Source organism: Xiphophorus hellerii, chromosome 2 (assembly GCF_003331165.1).
Source record: "Xiphophorus hellerii strain 12219 chromosome 2, Xiphophorus_hellerii-4.1, whole genome shotgun sequence".
Taxonomy (NCBI): Eukaryota; Metazoa; Chordata; class Actinopteri; order Cyprinodontiformes; family Poeciliidae; genus Xiphophorus; species Xiphophorus hellerii.
In genome coordinates, this window is record NC_045673.1 from 5,937,607 (window position 1) to 5,951,682 (window position 14,076).

Genomic DNA, 14,076 nt, shown 5'->3' on the forward strand with positions numbered 1-14,076 from the left:
TCTGAGATTGGATGTAGATCTGTAACAAATAGAAGAACTCTATGTTAAACATTATTTTATGTTTTCTCAGGGGTTGTCCAGATTTTCCTCATGGTGTTATACTTCCTTGTGCTGGGTTGGAGCGTTTTCTCCTGCACCCACTAAAATAAAATGAACTGAAAGTAAGAGAGTATAGATGATGGTGTGTTTAGACAGGTTTTCTGCTGTGGGAAGTCATTCCTGCTGAGACTCTTGTTTGTTTTTTGTTTTTTTTTTCCTTATCTTGTGCTCTTGGCTTCACCAGCCTTTTCATACCCATTTTGGGCTTTTTTTAGTTCATAAAATGAAATGGGAGCAGAAAAGGACACTGGATATAGTATTTAGAGTAACTTTTAACAGCTTGCTGCGTTTTCACAGTTTATAAGAGCAGTGCTTTAATACGTGAAGCGCGGTTGGAGAACTGTGCCCTAGATGAGACCTGCAGGAAGTCAACAGAGACCCAGCTGGACAATAACACTGTAATCTTACTGATTATCCACAATCCCGACAGCTGAGATCATAGTACAGTCCCTGAAATTGTTGTTTGGAAGCAAAACATACTGTTACAATGCCAATAATTTGGGGACTTTTAAGCAGAATTACTGTTGAGAACTATATTTTTTGTTTTACTAGTGTTTGTTACTGGTGGAATAACACACTTTGTTGTTGTTTTGTCTTCCTAAGCGTCCTCCCTGACATGACTGGTTTGGCTTTAGTCGTACTACGAGAGTAAATCCCATTATGTTATGTAACAACTGAAGATTAGAGGGCAAACTGGAAATCCCAGCGATCATTACAGCCGGTTCATTCCACGGCAACGATCCCCAGATGATCCAACAGTATGAAGTGTTTTTCTCTGCAAAGGGATCTAGCAATGACTTTGTCAGCTTCGTTTCCTTCGTTTAATATGCTAAAACTAAGGCCTTGAAATGTCTCAAATTAATTAAAAACACATTAATCACAAGCCTTAAATTTTATTATTGAAGCACTACTTGATCTCGTATATTTAGGGATTTTTTTTCTCGTGGGAATTTTATGTTAAGTAAAAGTTTGAATTGTCTGCAGACGTCTTAATGGCGTCCTGTGATTGAGACCGCCAGTGATTGTAGAAGAAATAAACACTGAGATTAGATTAGATTGGACAGTCACATGGTTGTTGTTGTACCATAAGTTGCTGTTTGATATCCTAGACATGGCAGTGGGAGTATTTACCGGCTGCTTCTCCTGTTGTTTATGGGGGAAAAATGTGGAGAGTAACAAGGTCTCAAATCGTCTCGTATTTTGGGTAGCACATTTTCTCACAGTTGTTCCTCCACACCCACACACATCTTTGTTCCTAAGATACAATCATTTTTGTAGAACATCTTTTCAGTTGCTAGCCAGAGATCTCTGAAGGAGTTCACACCTTTCCCACAATATCCTCCTCATGTGTTTAACAGATTTTCTTCTCAGCAGCACATGCTCTGTCGCAAAAGTTGAAAATGGAACCAAGGTGGTATTATTGCCTGCTGCTGATGGACCCCTTGCAACATTTTAAGCCTGTTCCATAAAATATTCTCTTGTATTCCTCATGTCTGCTTCCCTGTACTTCCCTCCTACTGACAGTCCAGCGAGGCCATGAGCCCCCTGCATGTTATTGTTTACATCGAGAAATTTTGTGCATGCGCACATCGCTAGAGGGCGAAAAGACGATTATTTTACATGGCGTCCATAACCACGCTGCCCAGAAGAACAACTCCGTTAACTAAATGAAGCCTGGAGATGTTGGTATTATTAATTTGTTGCCACAGCAACTGAGAAAATAACGCAGAAAACCCGTTAAAGATCAACTCCAAACCTTTTTTTTTTTTTCCTGCTCTCTGCCGGCTACACTACACATAGACTCATTGCCATAACAACCGACAACAACACAACTCTACATATCAGGATTCAACACTAAAAAACAAGCAATCATTTCCCACACAAAGAACAGAACATTCAGTTCATTACAGTTTTATGTTTTTAGGCTTGATTATTGTTTTTTGCGATTATTAATGATAGTGAAATAGCAAAATGTGGTAGATTAGCTACTGCTGCTACTAGCTAAGCTAACACTGCAGTGGTTGTTGATTGGCTCATTTAAACACCTGCTCCACTGATAATCTATCAGGGTTGGTGTTTATTTATTTTATAACCAAAGCACACCGAATTCCACATCACATCTACATGTTAAGGTTGTCATAGTCAAGCTAGCTTAACTGAACCACTTCCCTTTTCTCGCTTTTTTTCTTTTAAATTAAAACATCTTCCTGACATTGCTATCTATACATCAGATGTACATTGTTAGTAGAGTTAAACTTTTTTTTTCCAGATTATAATATTTCTAACACACTTAAAATTTTTAAGTTCAGTCTCTTACAAAGTATTAATTTCCCACTTCAAATATTGTTTTGAATAAACACAAATCAGTTTTTTCTTTCTTTCTTTCTTGCTATCAAACTTAGAGGGTCAACTAAAATGCCCTGGGGTCAGCACCAGCTCCACCTTTGTCAAAGGTGGTTTCAGTCATGAAAGGGCTTTCAGTTCACACGAGGGGATTGGTCCTTTGGTGGTTGCTAGGCAACTGTATCAGTATTATTCTTGCAAGTCAAGAGGAGCTGGTAGGGTCGCCGAGGGGGAGAGACGACATGCAAGGGTATCTTCAAATCTGTAAGGAATGCTGGGTTCTCCTGCTTAAATCTCCTGCTTTGTGGATCTTGAACTGGAATTTCAGAAAAGTCTTTTCTGGAATTTTGAATTATTTCTGGGAATAAAATGGAACCTAAAACGCTCAGATGATGTCTTTGATATGGCGATGATTTGATTTCCCTTTTTAACCTGTGAATAGGGCACAGCTGGTGATTTTACAACATCAAAAGAGGTTTTAGGTAGAGAATCAGCAAGCTGTTTATTCAGCAGATGTTTGGCCATTCATTCCCACTGAATCATCCGTTTCAGGAATATAAAACAATAATTTAAAAAAGCAAACAGGGGGAGGTCACCTCTGCTTTTCCTGACATTTATTTTATCCTCATTTAGCAAATATGAAGCAATTGTATTCATGTTTTCACAAATGCCTTTTTTAAATTTTGGTTTGCAAATTCTGCAAATATTGTTGAATATGTCTTTAATGATGTGATTTGCGATAAATTGTCCACTTTTGGTTAATGGTGAATGTAATAATCAGAGGTCAATTCAGCTGTTGAAAATGTAATAAACTAAACCATTTCCACTGCAACAAGGCTTTATTGAAAAAGTAGCTTCTGCAAATGGTTTTTCCATTATACTAAATAACAAAATTGGAGTGACTAAGGATAAAACCCACAGTTAGCTCAGTCATAAACATTAGTTATGCTAATACTAAACACCAAAATGCTATTAAGCAGAAGGTGATGCTAACGTGCAGAATTCAACCACGTAGATACCCACCATGCGTCAATGACGCGTTACAAGATGGCGCATCGCCCTCAGCATGGTCAGATCTGTGACTGCACACCTTCCTGTGTGGTTGAAATTCAGGAAGCGGTTGTTTGGAGCAGACGTTTCACACACAGTTTCAGTTTATGAGGTGTTGAATTTTATTAACTTTGCTGCCTAATCATTCAGTCAGAAATCATTCAGGATGTCAGGAGATTTTAAACTGTTTTAGATGCATCGTGGGTAGAGAATAAGCATCATTTGCTTTTTGAGAAATAATAATTTAGGGGAAGCAAAGTTAGCAAAAGTGCTAAAGGAACAATTAGCTCTGCTATTAGCTTACGTTTTCCAGTAACAACAATCAATCATGGAGATAAAGCGACATTAATTTTCCTTTTAAAAGTTGAAAGCAGTTTTGACAAAAGGAATTTGCTCATTGTTATTTGTTCTCTGGAAATCAGATTAAGACATTTGATCATAAATTATGAATTCTCTTCCTGGTATATATGCTGCTCTGTTTGGAATGACACTTTGTCTGGAATGTCATTTGTGAAAATATACGTTATGTAGCCCACACAGCCATGTCTTGGGTCCATTATTAAGCACCATAATTATGCCATCATGTCTACGTGGTGTACATTTTCTGCAACGCCTTTTAATACATGTTCACAGCCAGTCTTTGAATCTTTAATGTGTCCATTATCATTATTTTCTTAGCTGACTGGAGAAATGGTGAAGAGCTTTTATCTCCCGCAGCATGGAGGTTAAAAGCAAAAGGTTTTTCTTATACATGCAACAAAAGCCAGTTTTGGATTTGTATTAACCAGAGATGGTGGGTCATTTATCTTGGTAAAAAGCTGTTTTAATCGTAAGCTAACAGTTGTTTCCCTCTTTCCTGAGGCGAAAACTCTGTTAGACATTTTCCTTATCGCTGGAAGTAAAGTTCAATAACTGCCCTTGTTTTTCCTCTCAAGGCCGCTACCCCGTGGCGGCGGCATCGATTTTTGGCTGCCCCTTTGTGTGCATGAGTGCACTCATGTTGGCGCAGGCCTTTTAGCCTCCCCTTTAATTATGGGGCAGCTTATTGAGTCAGCATTGATCTCTCCTGGTGTAACTATTGCTTGTACCTGTTTAAATCCAAAAGGCAGTGTTTATGCTACTCGACGGTGCCATTGTGATAACAACAGGGCAAACATCCAAGGAATCCTCTGTATCATTATTTTCTAAATAAACTCTGTATGCAGCTAAGTAAACAATTGAAGCAACTGAAATGCTAATTTTGCATCAGAGAAATCAAAAACAATGTTCTTTGTAATAAAGAAGCTCTTAGCTGAGCTTTAATCTGTTTAATCACAGAAACATGTTGGCATAAGGCGAGAAAAAAGAGCAAATGATGAAAGAATCGCTCAGATAAAGACAAACAAATATATATACAGTATGTGTGTATATATATAAAGTCAGCAGTGCTGTTCATAACCTGGGCATAATTTAACATTTCTGCATTAGGGATGTTTTTCATTTTCATTCTCTTTGAACTATAATAATAAAATTTACCAGAAGTAAACAATAAATCTCACCTCAACACATCTGATGGTCTTCATTAAGACCTTTACAGGCAGAAATGAAACTACTTTCACTACTTCCTTGACTGTTGCCTATGTTTGGAAGAGTCCTGTTATGTAATTCTTGCACAACTAAAGTCCTGAAGGTATTTCTTCTAGATTGGTAGGTACTGATTCCTTACTCCTTACTTTTTTCCCAACCATTCACAGCAGTTTTTCTTTCTGTTCCAGGTGTGCACCATGTCATCTAAAAGTCACCCTCCGCTCATGAAGAAGCACAGTCAGACGGACCTGATCAGCCGTCTAAAGAGCCGGAAGATCCTCGGGGTTGGTGGCGAGGACGATGACGGGGAAGTGCACCGCTCCAAGGTTGGGACGTTCACACCAAAAGCGAGTTTATTAGGACAAGAAGTAGCTGCAGCTAGCGATTATTCTGATAATTAATCAATCGATAAAAAAAAAAATAGGCACATTCTGCTGGTTTTTGTTTTAAATATTTTCTGTACAGTATTAGAAACATATCTGACTATTTTTGGATTAACTGATTAAAGAGGCATTTTTATGTAAAATTGACATTTTTGAGCTTTACAAAAATATCAAAAACAAACTTGATGCCTTGATTTTTCCACGAATGTTTGAGGAATCTTTTAATCTCCATGGCAACCACTAATCAGCTGTGCAAAACGCCTGGTGGGACCAAGCCCCGCCTTCAAGGTCAAAGCTCCTCCCCCACTCAGCTCCTTCAGACTAGCCAGAAGCAATTAGCAAACACCTGGTGGAACTGAGCTTCTGCTGATCTCATTATAGGAGCTACTTATGAAACTCTGGTAAAAAAAAAAACAAAACAAAAAAAAACCGTTATAGGGTTAATAGAGGAGCCATGTTGTGATGACTTCCTGAAGGCGGAGTTTCAAAAAGAGCAGGCGTTTCTTAAAGAGACAGAGGCCCAAATTCAAGGCATTCAGTTACAAGTTATATTTGATATATTTAATCTCAATTTTATAACAACTCAAGAAACATAGTTGTTTGATTGTGCTATTAAAATGACACCATGAGACTGGAAAACACATAATACTGGCTCTTATTAAAGAATTAGATTGGAAATGTTGCCTAAAACCACTGGGTGAAGCTAAAACTATACCACTAACTTACAAAGGATTTTCTTATTTTAATCTTAAATGCAAAATGTAAATAAAGCTCTGGAAAAAGCTAAGAGCCCATTAAAACCTGCTGAAAACATTAGCTTTGTGGTTTCTAAATGAATATCAACTTGTTTTCTTTACACTATTTGAGGTCTGAAAGCATCTTTTTATTATTTTGACCATTTCTTATTTTCTCCAAATAAAAATAACTACTAGTAGTAAATAGTTCATGGAATAAAAGAACATGGTTAATTTTACTCAGACATATAAAAGTAAAATCGGAGAACTGATCATTTTAACTGGTCTCTTAATATTTTCCAGAATTGTGTATTTTGTAGAGCTTTGACTTCACTGCTGCTTTGAGTTTATTGTTTCTTCAGCAAATTACCTTTTTTGAGTCGCGTTTTTTTGAAATACTAAATTAGCTGATTCAGTAACTGATTCGTCACCATTAACCCGATGAATCGCCTCAGCCCTTACAAACAGCTCTGCTATAAATGAAGCCATTCAGTTAAACTGCCATTAGTCCAGCAGTGCATAAAGAAAAGTGCCAGATGCCGATATTAACCCACAGAGGAGTTCTGGATTCCTCTTAAAAGCCGCAGTGGGCTGTTAATTGGCTCGTCTCTGTCGTGGGCTTTCGCCTCTCATGCTTCAGGGAATCTGGATCACGTAATGCTCTGGGCTCGTGCAGCTCCGCTGAGATATGGCCGGCTCCCCCGGGAGGCCGCCAGCCCGTTTCATCTCACGTGTTGGATTACTTCCTCTTGTGTTTATGTCCGTACTTATGGACAATGCAAACCAAAACATAATGGCTCCCATGCTGGTTTGTTCAAACAGAGGCGGAATATTTTGATTTCATGCCATAGCTGCAGGTTGTGGGTCATTTCTCTCCTTCCAAAGGACTCAAATATCACAGTTTTTATCATTTTTTTTAAATGTGAGATTTCATCGCTGTGCGTGGCCACAGCAGACAGCTCTGCTCTGAAATATTAATCAGGGAAGCGAGCGGAGGGAACAGAGCAGAAGGGAGCAGGCATACGGCGGCAGCTGATAGCTTGTGATGAGATGTCATCCCCCTTTTCTCAGCCCTCCTGAATGTTTGTTTTCTCTCTCAATGTTTTAGCACGGAGCCTAACCCAGACATCTGTCACACAAATCTCTTTCAGCGAGCGCAGTAGTGAAAACAGACGCATTTAAATAAATTCACTTACAACAGCGATGCATCTCTCTGTTTCTGACAGACTATTATTTGATTAGACGCAAACTCTTCAGCACTGACTGGGTAAAACAAGAGCAGCAAGAATTACCAGTAAATCTTTATTTTTATGTGGTTGGTACTAGGAACACACCGATCCACGTTTTTCAGTTTTGATACCGATATCTGAAGTTGGTATCAGCCGATACCGATTGGATACAGAAAAACAGCAAAATTGATTTAAAGTGTTTCTTTTATTTTACACACAGACAAAAATGTACTGAATTACAAATTTAGTACAGCAGTAAAGCAAACTTAAATGCACCAAGAGCTTCACTAGCTTGGTCATTCGTGTAAAAACAACTTTAATTTATTTAGTCAGTTCCGTTAGGAGGACAGACAATGTTAAATAAATAATAAAGAAACTGGAACTAATAAAAACAACAAGTTGACTACGTGGGTCAAACTGCAACAAACCTTTTGTTCACAAAATTAAATTATTAAATATAATGTAAAATAAATAAAGCATAAAGTCGCTCAGAGCATAGAATTATACTGAATAGATCTGCCCTTATGGGTCAGGCACATTGTCACCAATACCTGATCTAGAATTTCTTTCAATATCAGTACCGATACCGATATTGATAAAAAAAAGTTCTAGTTCGTTCTAGTTTCAGTTGTAACAAAACGTTTTTCTCACATTATAAGTGAAATGATCTGCCAGTGGAACTAGAACTTTTTCATCAGTATTGAGGAATTATTTACTTTAAAAAGCTGCTACATCTTGCTGAAAAGTTATTTCTAATTTAGATGTCTTATTTCTAGGTGTCCTTCAATATTTGCTCTAGAAACTAGACCAAAAGTAGTTGGTTAGATTGTGTGTGGAGTGAATTGTTTTGTTGTTGTTCTTGTGTGGACAAGAGACCCATGGGATCGAATCTAAAAGTAAACGGCTAGCTTAAGTTATAGACTAAAGGAAACGGTTGGACTTGACCTTGTGGGACCCATAAACAAAGGAGGGAAGTGCGGCCTGCTGACCGTCTCTTCCTGACTTCTTCACTGATAAGAGTAACAGCAGATACTTTACAAAGACAGCTGAGGAGCATTGGTAGTGTTGAATCGCCAGGCTCTGTTGCTTGTCCTGTCTATTGTTACCAACGGCTCCATTGACCCTAACAATGTACTGCTTTAGCTCTATGGTGCTGTAGCAACAAACAAGCCTTGACTCAAGCCCTCATCATACTGTTTTGTGAATACTCTTCAACCTTGGCTGCTTGACTGGCACACATGAAATAGTGACTGCTGTCGACCTGCTTAATGTGAAAACACTGGTAGTGACTCACTGTGGCCTCTTTGTGTTTTATTGGTACTTTGTGTTCAGTACAAACACAAACAACTTTATGGTTTTAAGATATTTTGAAAATGTTTCTATCAGCTCTGCACTAGGCCTGTTGCAATAAATCAATTAACCGCATGATAAATTAAATTGTGCTCAATAATTTGCATGATTTATCCTTTTTTCTCTCTTTCTGCCAAACACTGGATGGTAAAAGTCTGGTGCTTTGGTCTCAAATAGATCTTTTTTAACTTCAGTGTCAATTTTATTTGTTGTTTCTGTTTTGTTTATTTATTTTGGATATTCAAAATGTCTTCAGTGTTAAATGTCTGTTAGAATTTAAGGTTTATTGATCTTTGAGAGTGTATTCTTGCATTTTTATGCCATTACTATTATGTTACTTGAAAATGGTTTCAAAATTACATTATTGTTTATCGCGATAACTTCTGGGACAATTTATTGTCCAGCAAAACTTTATCATGACAGACCTGCTCTGCACATCTAGACATTAAAACTTTGGACAATTATTCTTTGTGACACAGTTTAAGCTCAGACTTGGAAGACATTTACCAAGTAGACTTGGTAAAAACCTACTTTTATTTGGTAAAAGGTACCGAGTACTCAAGTACCGAGTAACTGATCAAATTATCAGTCATTTAATATTTAAATATTACATATTCAGACCAAAATATAAAGTTATGTCAAGATTTTGGAATTTTGGACGGAAATGACGAATTCATTTACTCAGGTAAATGTAACTAGTTTCTACTCGGCTCTGCATCACACCAGCTTTGTTTCGTCCATTTAATTAAATTCCAGTTTGTTTGTCCAGAAAGTCCAGTTCACTTGGGAAGGTGTGAATACACTTTTAGTTGTATTCACCTCTGATCCGGACCAAAGACTCTGGTCCTCCTACAAACCTCTGCTTTGTTGTAGTTTGTCGTTTAAAAGCTTTAGAGGATGTGAATATGTTCCTGTGCTCTGACTGTTTTTGAATTATTTTTAATCCTCTGAGTCTCTGAAACCAGCCAGTTCTTCTCTGGATCTAACCGACTGATGTGAACACGAGCCGTAATTAGGCCCGTTTGCGTCTCTTTCCTGTTTTTCTCTCATACCCCCAGGCAACCCAGAGCCATCAGTTAACTCTCAGTCCCCTTTGAGTATTTGTCATGGCGGTCATGAATATTTATGTGTTCCTGTCAAAAACAGCCTCTGGAGCGCGGCACAGGAAGCCTGATTCACCTGGTCATGTGTTTGCAGCTGGTGCACCGGGACCCACAAACAGGCGCGTCAGCTGCACAGCCAGGAAGGATGTAATGGTTTCTGACTGAAACTTTTCATCTCGGTAATTTTTAGGTTTTGGCTCCAAGGGACTCCGTTTTTTTAAAGCTCCCGTTCAAAGATGGCAGCAGCCGCGGGCGAACGTTTAGAAATAAATCAAAGGGAATGTTTTTTTTTTGGCTTTCTTGCTTATTTGCAAATTCTTGAAAAACAGCTTCATGTACATTTAAAGTAATAACTACATAGTCTCTATCAGGCCGGTCGCAATAAATCAATTAATAGCATGATAAATTAAAACGAGATCAGTAATTACCATTGCATGATTCATCGTTTTTCTCCCTTTCTACCCAAAAAACTTAAAATGTCTCCCAGTTCCAGCATTAAATGTTAATTAGAATTTAAAGTTTATTGATCTTTAAGGATGTTTTTGCATTATTGTCATGACATTACCAGTGAAAATGGTCTCAAAACAACAATATTATCGTTTATCGCCATAACTTCTGCAACAATTTATCGTCCAGCAAAACTTATTAAGACAGGCTCAGATGTGACGTTGATCCAAATTTAGATTTAAATTTCTTCAGTACACTGCAAACACACAAAGTCTTACCAAGTATTTTTTGTAGTTTCTAGTGCAAATATCGTAGTACACTTGAAATAAGACAAACTCACTTAAAAGTAACTTTTTAGCAACAAATACAAGCTTGTTTAAATTATTATACTGATGAAAAATTATTAGTTCCATTGGCAGATTATTTCACTTACAACAAAACATTTTTTCCATGTTTACAAATTAATTTATCTGCCAGTGGATCAAGACGTTTTGATTAATATTAAGGAGTTATTTACTTAAAATAAGCTCTCATATCATCCTGAAAAGTTACTTTTAAGTTAGTCTTATTTGAACTAATCATCTAGAAAAATTTAGTCTCTTTCCTTTTATATAAATCTATTTAAATTGTTTGTGTATAAATATTAAAATATAAATATGAACTAAAGTGCCATTTTTAGCTAAATCCCCTTTTTTATTGCTCAATTTATTTTTCTGTGCACCTTTCAAGCATCAGTGGACAGATACGCTGCTCCAGTTGTATGTTGGTACAGTGACAATAAAGATTGTATCTTAAATTGTAAAACCCTCCTCCTTTTGCCTGAGTGTCAGCGCTTTTCTTTCAATCACTTTGATGTTTTGCGGTTTTGTCGAACAGAAAATTACTTTCCAATTGATGCTGAGCTCCCAGTAAACACGGCGAGCCAGAAAGTGATTCATCATTTCTCTCGTGTTGCGTTCTTTATGTATTTTTAGTTTCTGTAATGCCGTCTGACTCCAACGCTGCTCCTCTTCAGAGACGACGCATTTCAGGATGAAGGAGTCTAATTGATGTTTGAAACTCAGAAAAACGGTTTTCTTTTGTTATGTATGATCTAATGTGTGTTTTCCCCCCCCTAGAGATTATAAAAGTTTAAAAAAATAAACAGGAGGTAGGGATTTAAGAAGAGTTGTTGGGGTAAAACCTGGCTGAGTTTTATTTTTAATTCTGACTTTTACTTTCCTTTTTTTTCGGGGGAAGTTTATTTACCCCTTGCCCTTCTGTATCTCAGTCTGAAAAGGAAAATCTAAATTTGTCAGGCGCATTTCTGAGAACATAATTTCCAGTTACTTGAGGACAGAACTTCTGCTCTTTGCAGATAAAAAATAGAAATAACCTTTCTATGCTGAACGTACGGCTCTGCACACAGAAAACTCTTAAGTATTTAACAGAGGGAAGCTTAAAAGACATGTTGTTCATCTCAAACGGATTCTGAATTATCCAGCGAACATGTTTTAGTTTTATTTTTTGTTTTGAGTCCTATGGGTTGATCAGAGATGCATCTATTAGAGATGGTGAAACCAATTTCTGAGTTTGTAAAGTTCTGACCTGTAGAAATGGATCTCTAGGTCATTCTGATTTCTCTTTTGCAAATATCACAGAACAAACTTATTTTTAAACAGATTATTCATGCTAATCGCCTGGCAGTGGTTACTCCACTCCTCCTTGCATTTGAGGAAACAGAGTTTGAATCAGAATTTTCAGGAAATTTCATGTTCTGGCATCGTCTAAAAGATATGAAAGGAAATGCTTGATAACCTTTGACTGAGCTTCCTCAGTATTGAAGCGTGGCAGCTCACTGTTGAAGCATTATGGAACAAAATTTTTGTTAATGTGTTTATCGAATCTTTGTAAGGTACCTGGTGCCACGACTGCAGCTATTTGGTTTCTCATTCAGGGTATCTGAATTGCTAACATCCAGGAATTACAGTTTTAGGAATTGTGTGTTTGTCTGTTTTCACGTTTTGTTGCATTACATGCACAAACATTAATGTATTTTACTGGGATGCTGTCTGACTTGCACAGCATAGAGGACAAAATATGGAGTGGAAGGAAAAAGCAGTCATGGTTTTTACAAATGAAAATCAGAAAAACTTGTAATTCCACCTGGAAAATCTTCTGCACATCTAACAGAAACCTTTGACCTTTCCTCTCTGCAAAAAGATTAAAAGTAATCAGATTGGATTAAATTAACATGCATGATCTATTATTTATGACAGATTTCAAAGTCCAGCTAAAACTAGTATAATTTACAGTAAATATTATAAAATCTAAAAATATATTTAGTTAAAAATATGAGTACAATTTTGATCTAATATCCATTGCTTTACTTATTTCCTGAAACAGTTCAATGGTAGTTGTTTTTTAGTAATAAGGTCATTGCACTGGATTTAATTAAAGGGTGTTAGAGTAAGAGGGGGATAAATGACAATGATTTTTACTTATAAAATACTTCTACTTTCCAGTTATGTACCAGTCTGTGCCAGTTTATTATATAAAATACCAATAAAACTCATTTTGTGCTGCAGTGTTTTGGTTTCTCTCCATCCATAACAGAATTCCTCTGGAAGTTTTTTTTTTTTCCAGCTCCAAAGTTTTTTCTTTTTCCTTTTGGCATAGCAACAGCAACTTGATTATTCATTAAGAATGCATTGTGCAATGTTATGAGAAACAGGTCATTAAGGAGGTGAGGACTTTCTGAGTCTCCAGTTAGCATAATAATCTGTTCTTCCTCTCCCCAAGGTTGATTTAAAGTGCTTCTTTTTAAGAGCTATGCAGCTTTAAGTACAGCTACAGGGTATTTTCCATCCCTGCTTGTCGAGCGTTATCGGATGCTAAATATCTGGCGAGATATTTGTGATAACATTTCCCCTCTCATCACTCATTTCCTTTTTTTCTTCCTCTGCTGCCCTGTTTGCTCACAGATTAGTCAGATGCTCGGAAACGAGTTGAAGTTTGCAGTGCGAGAGCCGATCGGGTTGAGGTGAGACTTTGAGTGCTCTCTGACTTCACAGCAGAGTTTAGCACGCTTTTGTTTCCATTTGTTTTAAGACGGATTCATTATGGCATGTTTTTTTTCCTCTTAGGGTTTGGATTCTCGTCTCTGCTGTGGGTTTCACACTAATGGCCATAACGGTAAGTGTTTAAAAGCTCCCCGGTTAGCTGTAACAATAGACTTTGTTTGAGAAATCTTTATTTTAGATGTAAAAACATTTAGTTTTTAGACATTTTAGTAAAATATTGTCACATGAACGTCGCCATGTTGTTCACGCTGCAATGCATTCTGGGTAAATGACATATAATAGTCCAACTGCGCTAGCGCCGTCCAGCCAAAGCAGTGATTAACATTATTAAGCCTTTGCAAATTGAACCAGAGTGCATTGAAATCGATCGGAACGTAGAAATCACAAGAGGTGATGAAGATGAGGAGGACCAAACAGAGGAAGAGGACAGAGTTGGCCGTAGGAGTTGGTGTTTTGCTGCTACCTTCAACTTCATAAATGAAACAATGAATGACACTTACCTCTGGTCGGAGTATGTGGTCCAGTAAGTACTTCTACAGCTCTGTGTCCGGTTCAATAACAGCTGTTTAGGGTCCGGTATCCAGGTCCAGTGGCACCGTACTACTGCCTCAAGAGCTCCATTAGCATTTAAAGAGCTTCCAACGCTCTGGTGGCAGCAGGGTTTAGGCACTTTGTGGATAAAAACTGTCAGCACTGCATTTATTTTTAGC

The 14,076-nt window shown here is 37.4% G+C and overlaps 1 protein-coding gene across 1 annotated transcript in view; it reads left to right on the forward strand.

Annotated features, from left to right (window-relative positions):
* tp53i11b (tumor protein p53 inducible protein 11b) overlaps nucleotides 1–14,076 on the forward strand; it is a 53,177-nt gene that overhangs the window by 26,429 nt on the left and 12,672 nt on the right. Inside the window, exons 2-4 of the mRNA XM_032585108.1 lie at nucleotides 5,247–5,384; nucleotides 13,268–13,326; nucleotides 13,430–13,478. Coding sequence (XP_032440999.1) covers nucleotides 5,256–5,384; nucleotides 13,268–13,326; nucleotides 13,430–13,478 — 237 coding nt within the window. The 5' untranslated portion in view covers nucleotides 5,247–5,255. The remainder of the gene's footprint in view (nucleotides 1–5,246; nucleotides 5,385–13,267; nucleotides 13,327–13,429; nucleotides 13,479–14,076) is intronic.